Genomic DNA, 20,865 nt, shown 5'->3' on the forward strand with positions numbered 1-20,865 from the left:
ATACATCAGACAAATCAGCTTCATTTTGTATAGATGGCTTGCTCCCAGGTATATGCCAATGTCACTCTAAACAAGCTGCCAGAAAGTAACTGACAGCACTTTGGGATAAGTCTTTTACCAATGTCTGCTCAGCACCACTCTACAATGACTCAGTTGAGATTGGGAATTCAATGCATTCTTTTTGTTTCACCTTAATGTATAAATTAGTACAAACATGTGTACTAAGTTCTAAAATGAAACTGCAAAGTCAGCAATGGTGTTTACAACCAAAACAATTTAATTATGAGAATAGCTTTACAAAACATGAACACAGTAGCATCACATCTTGCTTACGTGATTTTACACCAACATATACAAAAATCCAGCGAATTAAACACACAATTTAGAGGAACATTTGATAATCCACACAAATCCATTGGCTCTGATAAAACAAGATTGAATGCTCACTCAATGACAATAAACATCCTTTATAGAATTGATGCCCAGGAGCAAAAACAGTTTCTCATTATCCTCTGAATTAGATTACAACACTGAAACCATTTCCAGGTTTTTATACATGTGGCTTGATTTGTATGTGTGGAACATAACATTCTATTTGGAGACTGCTCTTATGGACCATACACATGCTAACTGTCAGTGCTTTTCATGTCCTTGATGGAAAAATATGTTTACACAATGGTGTTAACCCTTAGACTGCCAAATTAAACCGTCAAGTGGTAGCTCTTTGAATGGCATTTGAAAAAGTGTCAAAAGCTGACCTAGATCACATAATCAATATTTCAAGCATAAAACCTCTATTGACTGAGAGACTGGTTAATTTTCAAGTGAAAGGCCCATTTTGAATTATATAGGTATCATATCCAGAAGAGGCCATAATACCATGGATACTCTTTTTAAAACAACATTAACAAAAAAGTACAAAAAGTTAAAATAAGATATTTTCAGTAGAAATAAGAAAAAGTAAAGCAAAAATAATAACGTGAGAGGAGAGTGAGACTGAAGAAAAAAAGATAAGGCAAGCAGAACTAGTGTTAAAAAGAAACATTTATTTTGTGGTAATAAAGCTACTCCTGAAATCTGAGTAACTTTATTCTAATAAACGTTTGATTTGATTTCAGTGACATGGTGTACAAGCTGAAAATCTTTTTTTAAAAACTGGCCAGCCCAGGAAACTTGAAATTCCGCAAAAGTATCAACAGTGTTACTGTTAAAGGCAGAAGCCACTATTACTGTAGGTTTATTAAGAGGTAATCTGTAGTCCATTGACAAGGAACTTTACATGCAATATCACCATAAGTATCTCGTTCACCAAATTTTCCTTAGGAATACTTTTTTGCTTTTATTGAACAAAAGGGACACTAAATAATAGTGGACATTAGAACATCAAGATCTGTTTGGTAGTTCTGAGCAATAACCCAAGTTCCCATTCCTGGATGACTAAAATTCCTTGTGCTTTAACTTCAGATGAAATTGCTCCGGTTCTAAGCAGCCACAAAGACTTTTCTGTTAACTTTCTAACCAATCAACAGTGAGTACTAATAGAATATTACAATAATGTGCCTATTTTAAAATCACAATACAGCATAAAAAAGTGACCTTTAACAGGGAGTGAAATACGCTCACTTTAACTGATGATGAATTTTTAAAAATGAATTTGCCTGTAAATTAGTTCAGTTCTCTCCTTAATTAAGGCAACGGAGGGGAGTCCACCATACCAATACTGCTAAACTCTTCTTGGACAACCTATCAAAAAAAGCAATTCAGCAGTACAGCAAAAGCTTTGAGAGCAATTTTCCTCTCTTCCTCAGATGTGAGGGCAAAATTGACAGAGGTCGCTCTCTTAATGAGAATCGCCCCTCTCCTGCAGCTGGTAACTCATATTGGGATGATTCCACAGATGCTGGCAGCACTCCAGTTCATAGTCTGGGCTGACACATGAAAAATAGCCAGTCAAGTTTGGCATATTTGACCACGGTGCGATCATAGCTGAACCCAAACTTGTTCTTGCCTAATGCGCACTAGAGCCTTTCCTTTTATCTTTGCCAATGTTTCTCCCCGTCCTTTCCTGAAGGGATTGAATTCATGCTGAATATGGTTCCACAGGTTCCCTCTAGTACTTGCCCAAGTGGACATTATTCATGTATGAGCATTGACAATAAGTATCGGCAGGATATTCACCCAAGGGGGTAGCAGCATTATAATTGCCTAATATCAACAAAATATGCACTTCTGGCAGGAATCACTTGATTGCAATCAACAACGACAGCTCTGGCCTATCTTCCTCTCCCTTACAGTGCAGTGGCACTATGGCTGCCTCGAGTAAGATCAGCCAACTCAGTATATACTGGACCTAGGACCGCCTAAATCTGTATGGCTACACATTAGAACCAAGGGAATCAGAGTTTGCTTTGTGTGTGTACCTGGACTTTTTTTTTTTGAGGATGAAGGAAATTTAATTATTAAATCTTAGTTCCTAATATTAATATTGTATGTACAAGCTGAAAGGGTAAGTTGTAGCATCATGCTACTATTAAATTCTCCTTAGCAACAATAGCATGTAGATTTCACTTTGGAGTCTTACTATATTCAGATGACATCAACTACACAGAAGGAATTTACTCAACCATGTTACTGAGCTGGAGAATCAGAACAGAATGTTGGTTTATAGCTTCTGAAAAAGGGATTTTAAAAAGGGTAATATGAATGTATTTAAAGAAAAAAAACTTTGTAAAAATGAATTTTCACCAGTTTCCTGCTGGAGAAACCCTGGAAATTCCAGGCAAATAATTGTACTGTTGGTCAACTCTGTGAATTTCACATTTAATGATCAGCATATTTAACTTTACTATTTGTTCCAAAAGCACTATTAAATATCAGCAGTGAACATTACTGCTTACACACAAAAAAAGTTATGGTGTAAATTTTTTTTAAAATTTCCACAGTAGGCAGGTTTCTTTTTTAAAAAAACCTCATTGAGGTTCTTTAACAAAGACTGCTGAATGTTAAAACAAAAAAAAAGAAAACAACACAAGTGATTAAAAGTGTCAGAATTTGGGCTCTTCTTATTGCTTTTATTAAAAATATCACCACACTTTATTAAATAACTAATCTTCTTCAGAATCACTGCTCCTCTTTGTTGGAGCACTCATCCTGATAGAGGACATCAATCTATCTTCAATTTGTCTTCTTGGGTTCGCCTCTAGTTCAGTTTTGATTGCACCATTTTCTGACAGTTTCCATTCCAGTTCTTCAATGAAAATGGAGCACGGGGTCAAGAAGACAGAAAGAAAAGAATAAGAAACATCGCAATATTATTTAATTCAAAAGATACAAAAATGTTTCTTTCCCCATGTCCATAACTGAACGGTAAGTTTTATTTGCAGGCACATCCATAAACTTATGATTTGGTAACAACAGAAAATTGACTAATTATGAATGAAGCAAACCAATCAGTACGCAATGAAGAACAAGCATGTAGCAGAAACTGATTAAATTGTTGAAATAATTTTGACTTTGGTTTGAGCTACCTTCCTGATTTTTCAGCTAGCTGAAAATTTAATGGTAAAGGTAATATTTATAACATAGGATATCCATTAAAAAAATAAAATGCTTATTCTTACTCCGGTATCTGTAGTGTTGTAAATCCCTGGAAAATATGAGTCCCATACCCCTAGAGATCTACTCCTGTATTGGGAGCCTCGGGCTCAATTTAGAGTACTTGCCTGGAGCTGGAATTGCTAACAGCGCCCTTTGTACTGCCTCCCAACCCAAATTCCTGCCTGACTGTACTGCTTAGCACCCAACCCATGGTTTTCTTCCCCCCCACCACCCAATTATGCTGCCTCCCAGCATAACCCCCATCATCTGGCTAGTTTTGGAACTCATTCTGAATTCTTAGCTTTTCAGGTCTTTACCCAATTCAGTTCACCTTGTGTAGATTACAAATAGAAATATGTAGATTCTATCATGAACTGCATACATTATGCAGTAAAACATATTACATACTAAAAATGTGCATGTGCTAATTAGTAAGCTTACACTATGTCCATTAGACACAAGTGCTAAAACAATTACATTTGACAGAAGTTAAAAGATGTTAAATTCACATAAGCAGTGTGCTGCATGTTGGAGCTCCAATTGGGTGGTAGGACACAAATCCTAATAAAAACATTAGCCTAGATTTTTCAAGCACACCCAATCTCTAGTATTCTCAAACCTTGCATTTCTGAGATCAGTCTCATTAACATACTACAGGTGAGCTCCAGGCATTGAAAATGCTGATGATCAGAACTCACCTGTTGATGGATGGAAATCTGATGCTATTGCAGGATTTAAAAGGCCTACAGAGTTTAAAATGACAGGCATGGTGATTTGTAGCTTTGGAAGGAAAAAAACCTTTTCCAAGAACAAAATGAAAGGAATACAGGGGGCCACTGAACACGCTGTTTCACAGATGGGACCACTGATGAAGTGAGAGGGGAAGGGGGTCCTCTTTGGCAGTAAGCACCACAGGGCTCCAAGAAAAGCAGTAAAGGTAGAATAGCAGGATATGGCAATTAATGTTAATGTCACCTCTGCCACGTAGAAGTATTGCCAGAACAAATTTAATGACTGTGCCACATCAACCAAGGTGGGAGAATCTACCATCCATTAATGCAGTGTACTAAGCATGTAGGTTTTATCACAAGGTATAGAATATAAAAGGCATGTAGTTATGATAAGCCTATATAAAACCTTAAGACCTCTGTTAGAGTACTGTGTGTAATATTGGGCTCTGGACAATAGGAAGAATACTGAGGCTTTAGAGAGGTACCATGCAGATTCATTAGGATGGTATGAAGAATATTAATACGAAGAAAGACTTGAAAAATTGGGACTTGTTTCATTGGGACAACGCAGAGTACGGACTGATATAATAGAAATGTTTAAAATTATGAAAGGTTAGGATAGGATAGATAGAAGCAGGCTACTTCCAGTGGTTCAGGGGTCTAGAACAAAGGACTAAAGATGCAAGATGAGGTGTATGAGACTTGGAACAGAGGGCAGGAGAAACATCTTTACACTGGAAGTTGTGAGGCTATGGAATTCACTTCCAGGGTTAGTAGTTGAGGCAGAAACTTATGAGCAGAACTTAAACTTCGGCAGGGGTGTAAAACAGGAGATATCGGATCGGCCCCCAGTTATACACCACATCCGATTTTCCTTCCCATTGACTGCAACAGAAAGAATATCGGGCGGGACTTACAACGCGGGACTGATCCGATATCAGGCAGGACATATAACAGGGGGCCGATCGGATATCACCCGTTTTATGACATCACCGAAGTTAAAAGCTCCAACGTATGTCAACATTCAAGATTAGATTGGATATGTGGATGAAAGAAAAGGTGATGAAATGATATGAAAATACGGTGGGTGAATGCCGACATGGACTAGTTTGGCCGAATAACCTGTTTCTGTCTTGTAACTTCTATGCATTTCTATGCCACTTACTATTATTTTCCCCTCACTATCTCAAAGTATTTTCATGGCTTCCTATGTATGGCTTACAGAGTTAAATCGTGAGTTCAGGTTAAATAGTGATCCAATCTAGATATTTAAAATGATTAAGAGGATTCGATAGTGCAGATACAGAAACTATTTCCTCTGGTGGGGGAATCCAGAATAAGAGGGCATAATCTTAAAATTTGAGCTAGGCCATTCAGGAGTAAAATCAGGAAGCAGTTCTTCACCCAAAGGGTAGTGGAAATCTGGAACTTGCTCCCCAAAAGGCTGTGGATGCTGGGTCAATTTAAATTTTCAACACTGAGATGGATAGATTTTTGTTAGGTAAGGGTATCAAGAGATATGGAACAAAAGCAGGTAAATGGAGTTGAGGTATAGATCAGCCATGATCTAATTGAATGGCAGAACAGGCTCGAGGGGTTCAATGGCCTACCCCTGTCCCTGTGTATGCCCATTATGCAGCAGGGTGCACTTTGCACCCTCAACCTTCACTTGAAAGTGTTCCTTCATTCACGGCCCAAAATAATGCCCCAATCTATCACCTGATATATGTACATGTCATGATAGCCACTACAGGCTGCAAACTGATTCTTGGGTTTCACAGTATCTCATCATGACAATTGGAATTTCTCACTTATTGTACTCTGGTTGCAAGAGAAGATGGTCCTTAACAAAGAGAAAGAACATGAACAGGAGGAGGACCCCATAACATACATCCTTTAACCCTATATGAGGAGGCAAGAGTGTCAAATCTGGGTAGAGAGGCCATAAATGATATCAGAAATAGGGAAGTAGAGACTGCTGGCAGCTCAGTCAGTCCTTCTTCTAAAAGCTATATGTGAAGGCTGTTCATAAGGACATCAATGTCTACCTCTTCTGTAGGGATGTCAAGAGGAAGCTGGGCCAGGCTCCACTGCATCCAGGCATGCCAGCACCTTACAGCACATTGTTAGTCACTCTATTCCTCCCAAGAACCAGCCCAGAAACAAACACCCCAAAGGAATTAGAGGGAAATGCACATGGGGTGAGACAGTGCATTAATGAGCAGAAGCAAGTGGTGCAGGCAGAAGAGGAGCAAAAACTCTCTGTCCGGAAGGTAAGCTTGTTGACAAGACCTCACAGTACCTGTAGTTAAAAGGATGCTTTCTGAGCACCATGTAGCAGAGTTTTACTGATCATGTTGCTTAGTGGCCATACATAGTAAGGCAATGCCTAGAAGCAGGGGAATGACTGAAATGTGCACAGATGATGGTAAATTCATGGTAACTGCACATCTGGATCTTCCCAGATGCAGGCACATGTGACAGAAAGCACACAGGACCAGACTGCTCATGCAGTTGCAGAGGTGCTGACCTGACAATGGGACTCTCTCAGGCCCTTGCTGTCAGGGTGCAAGGGCCACCTCAATCTCAAGATGCTCTTATGGATATACAGAGCAACTTCACATACTGCTTCCCCTGAAGTAGCACCTAGACGATGCACAAGATTAGGTTTAACAAAATATAGGACAAATATTATCAGCAAGGGGAAGAACCATAAACACATTCAGGAGGCAGTCACACCCATCACATGTGGGATGATCAAAAAGATTTTGGAAAGAAAGAATGCACAAACTTGCATTTATATAGCACCTTTCATGTCCTCAGAATATCACAGAATGCTTCGCAATGAATGAAATACTTCTGAAGTGTAGACAAACACAGCAGCTAATTTGCGCTCAGCAAGGTTCCACAAATAGCAATGAGATAAATACCAGTTGATCTGTTTAGTGGTGCTGGAATAGTGGTAAATGTTGGCCAGGACACTGGGATAATTCCCATGCTCCTCTTCAAATAGTGTCATGGGATCTTTTACACCACTTGAGCAGGCAGATGGGCCTTGGTTTAACATCTCACCTGAAGTATGACTGTGTTTTGTATAATGTTTACACACAATTCAGCATTAGCAGCAGAATTATACATGTGTTATATGGTACAATGTTCCCATTTTAATAATGCAGCACATCCTCAGGCTGGTGAGATCCGCTAGTGTAAATAAAAAGCACTGTGCTTGAATCTTCTGAAATATGTTTTTTCAAAAAAAAAACTCACACCCATTATGAGCCAAAATTTATGTGGAAAATATAAGAAATGGAAAATTTAACAGTACAGTTAGAGAGTACAAGCTGCCCAATGAGGCAGTGAAAAAAGCTCCAAGGGCTCAGTAAAGTGTTTTATCTGTAACACTATATACAAAGACTGATTTATTGAAAAATTGAACTAAATGCTGCCAAGAAGTATGATCAAGTGAAAATTGGCTCACTATTAGTATTTTGTACTTTACATCCCCTTCATATTAAATAATAATGTATCTCACATACTAGAACTTAGAGCTGCGCAGTGGGGAACAGTTAAATTTATAGTTTAATCTGATTGCAGGTCAAGTCTCAATTCATGAACTGCATAATCTCACTGTGCATCCTTCACATATTAATATGATCACACTAATGGCTTACTGCTCCATCAATTACAGAAACGGAACTCCCCCTGCCTGTAATTCAGTCACTAATTGTATACTCAATCAAGCAAAAAAATAAGGAAATTAATAAATCTTACATGATGAAACAATTCAGATCCACTCTAACCTGCAAAGTCCAGAATTAGTGAATGGACAAGTTGATGAATCTCTTAATAGGGATAGTATAGCCCTATGGAATAGTCCACACCTTGACTTCCAAGCAGCATTAAAACGCAAAAAGCTATTACTTTAGGAGAAAGTGTGGGAAGCAATGGATACTTGTTATAGTAATTAGAGTCAGGAGAGTGGGAAGTGCACCAGGGATCACTGTTGGGATCCTTACTTTTTGTAATTTACATTAATAACTTAGATTCAGAAGCACAAGGCAAAATGGTCAAATCTGCAGAGAATACTAAACTTGGGGGGTGGGCCGGGGCAGTTGAAATCAGAGAATGCAGCCTGGGAAATATAAAATGAATTAAAATATGCAAGAGGATGGAACAACGATGGATGAAACTTAATATGGATATGTGTCAAGTACCGCACATAAAAGACAAAGATTTTACTCTGCCTAATACGCTTTGTGCATGAATTACCTTGGGGAGCGGAATGAAGACTCAAATGGAATGTCTCCGCCCCATTTGCACATGACATGTATTTCTTGGGACATCCTGAAACAGGTGGAAGCATTTGGTGGGAGTAATGTCATAACAGCTCCTGCATCATTCTCTGGGGATTCCACTGGGCAGATACCTGCCCCAAAGGTCACCATGGAAACTGGCAGTCAGATGTTGCCGGGTTGTCCTTTCAGATCGCAAAATCTGCCAAGAGGCAGCTCACAACTTCTTCCTAGCGCATGGCTGTACTGAAGTGTGGAGGCCATTTGGCTACTGTTTGATAGCAACCAGCAGGCCGAAAACATCTGAACCAAGGGAATTTCCCTTCCTCGTTTTGCAGCAAGTGCTGATTCTCAAGTAGCAATCCTGCCCAGTACTTGCCCAATATATTTAAAATGACTGAAGTTAGAAATATAGCCCGGTTCAGTAGCCAACTAATCGATAAATGTTGTCAAAATATGGTCATACAACTTTTTAAGGGAGTCCATAAATCAGTTAATTGAATCTTTCAAGTTATTTATTTGATAATCCATATGATCTCATTTGAAAATCCTAAAGGAAAACTTAATTTCACATTATAACTTGATTATTAAAAATGACAGACATAAATTTGGACAATTATAGCTCTGCATAAATCAATTTTCTTAATCACTTACCATCTTTTGTTAAATTCATGCCTCCAAATGCTATGGGTCCAATATATTGTGACTTGATGTCACCATCACGATAAACAAAGATTGTTGGGAGGTTCCTGTCAGGGTAGTTGGGTATGCAGGTTGTGGATATGGCTTTAATAAATTTAGTCTCTGGGAACATCCTTGCCAGTTGACTTAGGTGCTGATTTATCAAGGCACATAAAGGTATCCTGGTATAGACAAAGAACCAACAGACAGATAATTGCAAAACAACATAACTGCACAGTAACAGCAAGTTATGCTCAAAGGCCTTATTTAAGTTATTAGGGCTGTGAGCTAAAATCTCAAACCTTTTTCTAAATAAATAAAATTTAACAGACTTTAAAAAAAATCTATTAGATGATTTCCAGTGAGCAACAAACTGTACTGCACTGAAACATCGTGTAATCTTAAATGTTATAAAGTTCAAATACCGGTAATATTTACTGGTGCCACTTAGAACTATTAGACAGTCTGGGAGAAGAGATTTTAAGTAGAGTTTCCTCTCCTATGACATCACTATGTAGTGTCATCAACCATGTTCCTGGCACTGAGCAGGGGGAAACCCTTATTGCAAGTTCAGGCACAGCTGCCTGTAATAGTCTGTCCATGAAAATTATACCTGGGAACTGAAGAGGAAATTTCTCTTCAAAATTGCTCTGATAAAGGGAGTATAATAATAAAATGGAGTTTGAGGCAACTATAATTAAGACTGACATTTATTTGGGATTCACAGTGCTACTGGAACACAAGTGCCTTAAATAGATATACAACTTACCCTTGTTTGTAAAGGTGCAGTATTACCCACAGACCCTCACCAGCTTTAGTCACTTCCTGTACATAGTCTGGCCCAGAAATCTCCAAAATCTCCCCATATACTTTCTTCATCTGGGTTGCCTTCCATTCGGCTAGTCTTTGCTGTCTGGATAACATTAAATTATTAGTTAGCCAATGAATCATACTATTGTAGTAGAAAATAACCACCCAGATACCATTAAATGGATCTAATATTTAAAGCCAGGACTATTCAGCCTGTTTCTTTCTAAGGAGAACAACCCCAGCTTCTCCAGTCTATCCACATAACTAAAGTCCCTCATCCCTGGAACCATTCTGGTAAATCTCTTCTGCACCCTCTCTAAAGCCTTCACATCCTTCCTAAAGTGTGGTGCCCAGAATTGGACACAATACTCCGGTTGTGGCCGAACCAGTGTTTTATAAAGGTTCATCATAACTTCTGTGCTTTTATACTCTATGCCTGTATTTATAAAGTCCAGGATCCCATATGCTTTTTTAACCGCTTTCTCAACCTGCCCTGCCGTCTTCAGCGATTGGTGCACATATACCCCCAGGTCTCTCTGTTCCTGCACCCCCTTTAGAATTGTACCCTTTAGTTTATATTGCTTCTCCTTGTTCTACCTACCAAAATGTATCACTTCACACTTCTCTGCGTTAAATTTCATCTGCTTGTCTGCCCATTCCACCAGCCTGTCTATGTCCTCTTGAAATCTATCACTATCTTCCTCACTGTTTATTACCCTTCTGAGTCTTGTGTCATCTGCAAATTTTGAAATTATGCCATGTACACTCAAGTCCAAGTCATTATCATATATCAAGAAAAGCAGCGGTCCTCATACCGACCCCAGGGGAAAACCACTGTATACCTTCCTCCAGTCCGAAAAACAACCGGTCACCACTACTCTCTGCTTCCGGTCACTTAGCCAATTTTGTATCCATGCTGCCACAACCCCTTTTATTCCATGGGCTTCAACTCTTGCTGCCAAGCCTATTATGTGGCACTTCATCAAACGCCTTTTGGAAGTCCATATACACCACATCAACCACATTGCCCTCATCAACCCTTTATGTTACCTCATCAAAAAACTCAATCAGGTTAGTTAAACACGATTTGCCTTCAACAAATTCGTGCTGGCTTTCCTTAAAGAATCCACACTTATCCAAGTGACTGTTAATTTTGTCCCGGATTACCGTTTCTAAGTTTCCCCACCGCCGAAGTTAAACTGACTGGCCTGTAGTTGCTGGGTTTATCCTTGTATCCGTTTTTGAACAAGGGTGTAACATTGCAATTCTCCAGTCCTCTGGCACCACCCCTGTATCTAAGGATGATTGGAAGATTATGGCCAGAACATCCGCAATTTCCACCCTTACTTCCCTCAGCAACCTAGGATGTATCCCATCCGGACCTGGTGACTTATCTACTTTAAGTACAGCCAGCCTTTCTAGGACCTCCTCTATCAATTTTTAGCCCATCCAGTATCTCAACAACCTCCTAATATCTCATGTGGTGTCAAATTTTGTTTGATAACACTCCTGTGAAGCGCGTGGGATGTTTTACTACGTTACAGGCGCAAATGCAAGTTGTTGTTGTGTAAATAGAAAGATCCTACTAATGGGAGCTTTTAACCAACTGGGATAATTGGGAATAAACTGGGAATGCCCAAGCAGTCTACAATCTGAGAAAATGAAATGAGTTATTTCCTGTGCCATCCATAATGCACTAGATCAGAAATGCATTATGCATCAGTCCCAGTGTTCTGAACTTTTAAAAAAAAAGTCAGACCAAGTATTGATGGATAACAATCAAAATAAAAGATTACACTACAGGGTGGTCCCTAGTTGTCTGCTAGTTTCCAATGTTAACTTGATGTGCTCAAATTTGCTGGACCCCATTAACTAACAACGGATCTGTGTTTTCCACACCATTCCCAAATGTTTAACATCTTCAAATTGTTTACCTGTACATCTCAATGGCTCTTTCATCTTCCTCACCAAATTCATCCTCATTCTCTTCTAGGTCTTCCAGCGTCATGTCTTCATATGTTTTAACTGACAGAAAAAAGTGGATTCATTACCTGAATATGCTGAAATCCTCACATTTAAAAAATCTCATGAGCCATTAAGCATATTTAAAAGAGCACTTTCCTTGCGAATAAAAATATTTGCTGAACTTGTGTGTTTGGGATGGGAGCAGTCAGAAAAACCATATGATGTTATCATTGTGCACAAGTAATAAAACGGAGCATTCAAATACAATTTGTTATTGAATTGCTTGCTTGCTTGTAAAGAAATGTGAAACGGTTTGCTAAACACTTCTTTTAAGCCAAAGCCTTCTAAGGTTAGAATAGCTATGTGGTATAGCAAGTTTGAATTTCATCTTTTCACCTCTGTGACCTACATTCAAATCTGACTGTCCACTGGAAGTAAACGAGCTCTGTAACATGAAATCGGGTAGTCTCCTGGCAAGGAGTTTGACACAGCGCAAGGTTGTCCATAATGCGGACAGGAAGAAAGACTGGAGGGAAAACTGGAGAAATTCACACTGATGTGGTAGGGGTGTTCTTCTAAAGTTGGGATTAAAGTGCATTATTGGGATGGAATGGAATGCTTCCAGAAGTCACTCTACAGCAGTGACATCTCTTGTCTTGAAAATTCAATTACCAATGCCAACCAAACTATTTATACAAACTTATACACAGTACGATTTGTACCAAACAGCCTGGAACTGACTATTTTTGCACATCCTAAAATGTGTGCAGTTCTCAAGAGTGCTTTGATGCCATTTCTGCCTCTGCATTGTTCCTCTCCTTCCTAGACCCGACAATTCACTCATCCGCACAGACTAGGCAATGGAGAAATCAAAATATTACACTTACTAGCACTGCATGTACTACAATGTTGATGGATCCCAATAGTATGACACAAAAAATAAGCAATTGTAGTTATTGCCAAAATGTTGCCTGTGGCTAAATTATCATGCCAGATTTATCTAACACTATATATTTCTAATTTTAAACACATTGCCTTTTGGGTCAAAACAGAACTAGAATCATAGAAGTTTACAACATGGAAACAGGCCCTTCAGCCCAACATGTCCATGTCGCCCAGTTTATACCACTAAGCTAGTCCCAATTGCCTGCACTTGGCCCATATCCCTCTATACCCATCTTACCCATGTAACTGTCCAAATGCTTTTTAAAAGACAAAATTGTACCCGCCTCTACTACTGCCTCTGGCAGCTCGTTCCAGACACTCACCACCCTTTGAGTGAAAAAATTGCCCCTCTGGACCCTTCTGTATCTCTCCCCTCTCACCTTAAATCTATGCCCCCTCGTTATAGACTCCCCTACCTTTGGGAAAAGATTTTGACTATCTACCTTATCTATGCCCCTCATTATTTTATAGACTTCTATAAGATCACCCCTCAACCTCCTACTCTCCAGGGAAAAAAGTCTCAGTCTATCCAACCTCTCCCTATAAGTCAAACCATCAAGTCCCGGTAGCATCCTAGTAAATCTTTTCTGCACTCTTTCTAGTTTAATAATATCTTTTCTATAATAGGGTGACCAGAACTGTACACAGTATTCCAAATGTGGCCTTACTAATGTCTTGTACAACTTCAACAAGACATCCCAACTCCTGTATTCAATGTTCTGACCAATGAAACCAAGCATGCTGAATGCCTTCTTCACCACCCTATCCACCTGTGACTCCACTTTCAAGGAGCTATGAACCTGTACTCGTAGATCTCTTTGTTCTATAACTCTCCCCAACGCCCTACCATTAACGGAGTAGGTCCTAGCCCGATTCGATCTACCTCACATTTATCTAAATTAAACTCCATCTGCCATTCATCGGCCCACTGGCCCAATTTATCAAGATCCCGTTGCAATCCTAGATAACCTTCTTCACTGTCCACAATGCCACCAATCTTGGTGTCATCTGCAAACTTACTAACCATGCCTCCTAAATTCTCATCCAAATCATTAATATAAATAACAAATAACAGCGGACCCAGCACCGATCCCTGAGGCACACCGCTGGTCACAGGCCTCCAGTTTGAAAAACAACCCTCTACAACCACTCTGTCTTCTGTTGTCAATCCAATTTTGTATCCAATTGGCTACCTCACCTTGGATCCCGTGAGATTTAACCTTATGTAACAACCTACCATGCGGTACCTTGTCAAATGCTTTGCTGAAGTCCATGTAGACCACGTTTACTGCACAGCCCTCATCTATCTTCTTGGTTACCCCTTCAAAAAACTCAATCAAATTCGTGACACATGATTTTCCTCTCACAAAACCATGCTGACTGTTCCTAATCAGTCCCTGCCTCTCCAAATGCCTGTAGATCCTGTCTCTCAGAATACCCTCTAACAACTTACCCACTACAGATGTCAGGCTCACCGGTCTGTAGTTCCCAGAAAATGTGTTAAAAATATTTGAATGCTGCTCGCTTAGAGACCAAACTTTAAACATAACAGCACAATTAATAAAAACAACTAGCTCATCAAAAAATCTACTAATAAGTAAAATACAAAATAGTAAGCAGCTATCAATTAAAACAAGTAATCAAGCTAATGCCAAAGGATTCAGGAGTACACAAAGACCCAGTTTAAGCAAGAATCAAATGGATTCTCGAAACACAGCAGAGATACTTGAAGATTAATTGTGTGGTATCTATTTATAATGCATGCTTATTGTTTTTAAGTGATGAAATTCTGAATTCTTTTTGAAAACAAGGGCCTGAATTTTAACCAGGAAGAACGGGTGGGTTGGGGCGGGGGGGCAGCAAAAATTGTAATATTTGGAGCGGGAAAGAATCCCAGCTCCAATCCGCCAAAAAACGAGTTTCACCCAGACTCATCTGGGTGCGCGCGCTTCAGAAACGCGGAAGTCAGCGGGACGACATTTAAAGGGGCAATTAAGGTTGTTCAAGTGGTTAGCTCAATTACATTTTTTGTGGATTGAGGTAGACAAATGATTTTAACTGCACCTGAATGTCTCCCCCGTGGCCACTGAAACACGCCATGGAAATGGAGGTGAGTTGCAGCCGGCAGCCATTTGGACATTTAAACCAGTGATTTTTTGCACGGGGCAATCAGTTCTCTCAGGCAAACCTTTGGCTGGGAGTTCTTTGTGTTTAGACTGAGATTTCTTTGTTCACACTCAGAATTCTTGTGTTCACACTTATTTACCTACATTTTGGACCCCCTCAGCTGACACTATCAGGATGGGGGACACAATGGATGTATTCAGCAGTACATCTGAGAAGGAGACATCAGTATCCGCGGCAGGCGTGGCATGCAGTTCCGGGAGTCACACACACACACACACACACACACACACACACACACAGGTACGCCACAAGGACCTGCAGAAGAACAGAGAGGGGACCAACGGAGGGATCGATGTCGCAGGAGGCACTACCCTCGTGAGAGGGTCTTCAGACAGAGGCTGAGCTTCCTGGACCTCCCTGAGGAGCAGTGCCTACGAAGGCTCAGATTGAGTCGCCAGGTGATCGCAGACAGCTGCAGGCTCCTTCATGCAGAGCTGCTCCCGGCTGGGCCTGGTGGCCATGCATTGCCCACCGCCCTCAATTTCTTCGCCTCCTGATCCTTCCAGGGCGCCACCGGTGACATCACCAGAATCTCTTAGTTCTCTGCCCATAAGTGTACACGACAGGTCACAGATGGCTTATTTGCCAGGGCATCCCACTACATCAACTTCCCCATTGACGACAATCAGCCAGACTGAGAGGGCAGTGAGTTTCCACCCTCTGGCTAATTTCTCACGGGTGCAGGGCGCAATTGATTGCACACATGTAGCAATCTGAGCACCTCCACATGAGCCAGGAATGTTCATCAGCCGATAGGGATATCACTCCATCAATGCGCAGCTGGTTTGTGACCATTGGAAGAGATTTCTGCAGGGGTGTGCCAAATTCCCTGGCAGCTGCCATGATTCCTTCATTCTGCGCGAATCCAATATCCCAGCCCTCTTCCAAGCACAGAACAGACTTAAGGGCTGGCTCCTTGGAAACAAGCAGACATGGCTCATGACACCTCAGAAACCCCACCAGCGAGGCACAGCAGCGGTACAACGACAGTCACATCACCATCAGGTCTGTCATTGAACAAGTCATAGGAATGCTCAAGATGTGCTTCAGGTGCCTGGATCGATCTGGGGGAGCCCTTCAGTACTCACCGGCAAGGGTGCATAGAATAATTGTTGTGTGTAGCATCCTGCACAACATTGCACAACAGAGAGGGTTACTGGTGGATGAGGTCCCATGCGTTCAAGAAGCAGTTGCACCTGCCATAAATATTGAAGAAGACGAGGACGACGACGGGCGAACCATCGGCAGAGCAGCGTCTCACCTGGCTGCTCGTCATGCCAGGGAGTCACTCAGATTCTCATAGGGCGATCTGCAAAGTGACTATAGTCAGTACTCAGACCACCTGTAAGGGCCACCACGACCACCCAAGTTGCACAAAACAGTCCAACAACTACACATACACCCAATGTAAACGCACCCAATGGGTGGCATCAAGTCTCGCCGTTCATGATGAAGCACATGAAGGGCGCTTTCACAAAAAGGATTCAAGAACAGGCAAGACGTGGCAGTGGTGGTGAGAATCATAACATTTAATGTGAATTTAACAAAAAACAAATATAAATGAAAAACATGACAGTCTGTCAGCCACCCTTGTGCATACCCTTGGTGATTACGAAACCTTTCACTTCCTCTAAACAGCTTCCATGTGGTGCATCCCCTGTGGCTGCAGCAGAAGTAGTGGCAGGTTGCTCAGATTCATGCCCAGATTGCTTAGATGCTTTTGGCCTAAGACCTCTGGGTTTTGGAGTCCGTGAGGGCCCCTCCAAAGACTGCTCCACCTGCACTGGGATAGATTCGGCCATTGGGAGAGGAGGCAGCGTTGCGGGTACTGGTTGGTGGGGGGGGGGGGCGGCAACGGGTGAGTTTGAGTGGCGTCCCCACTTTCATGTCTCCTTTCGCTATCATCCCTCCTCTGGGCCAGGGCCACATCACTCCTACCACTCTGCTGGACAACTGTTTGGAGGACATGTATGATGCCTTGTAAGGCCAATGCTAATGTATCTGTCTGCCTGTTTAAGGCGGCAGAATGTTGCTCACCCTGAGTCCGCACGGCCTTTGCCAGAGCCTAAATGGACTCATTTGTGAGCCGTGCTAGAAGCTCAATGGAGGCTGCCATTCTCTCCATCGCAGACATTTCCACACTTGCCTGCGCCACCAGTCGTCTAATGCTGGAGGTGGACTCCTCCAGCCTCTGCATCAATGTGGAGACTGAGCGTGGCAGGTCCTCCAGTAGGTCACAAAGTTGCTCCTGTACCTCTATCATTCTTCTTTTCAAGGATGGCCCCTGGGGTTTAACATCTGTGCCAAGCTGAGCAGAGCTTGGATAGGAGTGCGCCCACCGACACGGACTCTCCACAGCTGCCCCTGCCACCAGTGTCTGCTCGTGCTCCTTGTGTGTGGTGACTCACCAAGTGACAAACCAACTACTTCTCTAATAGTACCCAGCGAGGTGTGAGTATCTGAGCCGGTGCATAGCTCACTAAGATGTAACAGTGCGCCCTCAGAGGCAGGGAGCTCCTCTGAGGAAACCCTCTCGTCCACTTCTTCAGTCCGTGACGCCCCTGGAAGAGAACATACAGCAATATTAAGAAGCATCGCAGAAGTGTACTGTGTACAGTTCTGGTCACCCTATTATAGAAAGGATATTATTAAACTAGAAAGAGTGCAGAAAAGATTTACTAGGATGCTACCGGGACTTGATGGTTTGACTTATAGGGAGAGGTTGGATAGACTGAGACTTTTTTCCCTGGAGAGTAGGAGGTTTAGGGGTGATCTTATAGAAGTCTATAAAATAATGAGGGGCATAGATAAGGTAGATAGTCAAAATATTTTCCCAAAGGTAGGGGAGTCTATAACGAGGGGGCATAGATTTAAGGTGAGAGGGGAGAGATACAAAAGGGTCCAGAGGGGCAATTTTTTCACTCAAAGGGTGGTGAGTGTCTGGAACGAGCTGCCAGAGGCAGTAGTAGAGGCGGGTACAATTTTGTCTTTTAAAAAGCATTTGGACAGTTACATGGGTAAGATGGGTATAGAGGGATATGGGCCAAGTGCAGGCAATTGGGACTAGCTTAGTGGTATAAACTGGGCGACATGGACATGTTGGGCCGAAGGGCCTGTTTCCATGTTGTAAACTTCTATGATTCTATAAGTAATGTGATGAGCATACTGCGGTATGCAACAAGTCAATCATTGATAACGTCAATCCACATACTGTGTGAGGAATATTAAAGTTCTGTCACCAGACGTTTGAGGGGTGCCAGTCTCGGCATCCCCGACGGCCAGGCATCCACCATACGACTTATCCCCAAGGCCTCCTCCTCCGCCTCAGTGAGTGCCACTATTTGCAGAGACCCCCTCCAGTCCTCGCCCTTTCCCTTGCATTTTGCGCTCTCTTCTCCCACAAGGGGAGAAAGTACAGACGTGTGAGTGAGTGAGGGTGACGGGGTCATCTGGTGGTTGCATTGCTTTGGGTCAGGATGACAATAAAGCACATGCATCAGAGGGTGACTTTCAGACAGATTGATCACATTGCATCAGGATTGGGGTGAGAGGGAGAGGTGGGTGCACAAATGGCAGGGGGAGGGAGGGTGAAGTGCACAGAAAGTGAAGGCAACTTGACACTGAGCCTTAAGTGGGTGTAAGGAGTGATGTGATGGAGTAGGCTTCGCAGGGCAGTGTGAGGGGAGGTAATGTTCACCACAAAGTGCAGATGAATCAGTAACTGTACTCACTTTTCCTGACCTGGTTAGGTCATTAAATCTCTTCTTGCATTGCAGCCACGACTGGGACACCGTGCTCCCGCTGTTTACCTGCTCTGCCACCTCCAGTCACACCTTCTTTGTGACAGAACCAGGTTTCTTCCTCCTGTCCGGTGAATATAGGACCTCCATCCTGTTTCTCACAGTGCCCAGTAATGTCTCCAGGGCGGCGTCTGAGAACCTGTGTGCTGGCTTGGACCTGGGACGTTCCTTACTTATTTTTGCCTCATTTCTCTTTCAAAATGCATTGTTGGAGTGGCCCTTTAAATAGTGGGCTTTAAACGCGTCATGCGGGTGTGCAGTACACCCGCAGCTTGAGGCACAAAATCTGGAAGTTCAGTTAAGTGGCTTCAATTGAGTCGCGATCGCTTGAGATCACGCAAGAAAAATTTTTCCGGGTTTCCCACCCACTTATTGATCCCCCTGCTGAGGTCCTACCTCAGTTAAAATTTAGGCCAAGGCCTCTCTATGTAGATCAAGCAGCAACCCATATAATAGAAAATCAATGGTTTCTGGTCTTTGAAAGGATTGTATTCTGGGTCTTTGTTGATCAGCATATAATAACAATGTGATTCTCAAAAAATGGAAGTGAAGCCCAGTGCAGTTGGCCTCTATCCTTTATAGCTGGGCAAGTGAAAGAAGCAGCAACTGAAATCTCACCAAGCTAAGTGGTTTCAAACCCTCTAACTCCCATTAAATTGACTGCCACTTTTCAGAGTAGAGTTAGAATCTGATATGTACTCCAATTAATAGCATTAATAATTTTACCCCAAAACAAATATTAAGGGAAGTGAAAGAAATAAGTGAAAACACAACCACTTATACATTGGATTTTACATTACCTGCATTTTGACCCTTTGAATACATTATACAGTAACAATGTACATGCATGAAACTGACAGTGGCAAAGATGGAATTCACTGAAATCAAAAAAGAGGGGCTGGAATGGTGCCAAGAGATTTCACCCCATCGGGGTTTTTATTTCTTAAATTGGTCTAGGTTTTTTTCTTTTATTTTGTCCTTTCAACGAGATTGGTGGGTGAATGTAGGTCATGGGTTATACTATGACATTATAAGACAGGCTCAACGAACCAGCTGGTCTTTTCCTGTCCTTCATTTTTGTATATTCATTAACACTGATGTGGTTCAAACAACAAGGGAGTTAATTTCCATAGCTTGTGAAAACAAATTCACAGGAATCATGGTACCTGCGCTGCTGATTGGCTAGTCCCAGAGCTGTTCGAGGTCTTCCTCCAAGGCCATCTGCAGTCTCCTCAATGGAAACTCAGCAATCTTCCACCTCCCAAGCTCCAACCGCTGGGGAAGTACCAGGATAGGGAAAGGTACACGAAAGGCATGCACAAAGGGATTGCACAAGAGTGATTCGTTTAATTTTGTGTGCAGAATGCAATGATTAATTTGATATATGTTGATTTGAATTTGCATTTGGTGTTGGTTTTTATGTCTGCAATCAAATAGAGATACCAATAAATTTCGGCAGAAAGAGGAAGATGTGATGGTTATTGAAAGAGGAAAGGTAAGAAGTGTGGAACTGCTGGTAAATAGGGAGGTGTAGTTGAGATTAGTGGAAGTACTGCTCATTGAGCTGATCTTTTGGAGCCCTGTCAGAAAGGGGCTGTCTAGGTTGCTGCCTCTCTATCTTCTCTTCCTGCTCCTCAATTTGTTGGTTTGCAGGTGGTGGCAAGGGCAACGACGAGGTTGTGAAGCATGCAGCAGATGACCACAAATCTGGATACCCACTCAGCGGTGTACTGCATGGTTCCTTCTGATCGGTCCAGGCAGTGGAAGTGTTGTTTGAGGTTGCCGATTGTATGCTCAATAACGTTCCTTGTGGCAGCATGGTTCTTATTGTACTCCTGCTGTGCAGGTGTGCGCGGG

General features: G+C 41.9%; 1 protein-coding gene across 1 annotated transcript in view; it reads right to left on the reverse strand.

Annotated features, from left to right (window-relative positions):
• Window positions 1-254: 254 nt before the first annotated feature.
• The window catches only part of pdcl3 (phosducin-like 3), a 28,722-nt gene continuing 8,111 nt past the window's right edge, over window positions 255-20,865 (reverse strand). The window contains exons 3-6 of the mRNA XM_067986229.1: window positions 12,046-12,136; window positions 10,071-10,214; window positions 9,275-9,483; window positions 255-3,247 (exon numbers count right to left, since the gene is read on the reverse strand). Coding sequence (XP_067842330.1) covers window positions 3,105-3,247; window positions 9,275-9,483; window positions 10,071-10,214; window positions 12,046-12,136 — 587 coding nt within the window. The 3' untranslated portion in view covers window positions 255-3,104. The remainder of the gene's footprint in view (window positions 3,248-9,274; window positions 9,484-10,070; window positions 10,215-12,045; window positions 12,137-20,865) is intronic.

The sequence above is a fragment of the Heptranchias perlo genome, chromosome 6, assembly GCF_035084215.1.
Source record: "Heptranchias perlo isolate sHepPer1 chromosome 6, sHepPer1.hap1, whole genome shotgun sequence".
NCBI lineage: Eukaryota > Metazoa > Chordata > Chondrichthyes > Hexanchiformes > Hexanchidae > Heptranchias > Heptranchias perlo.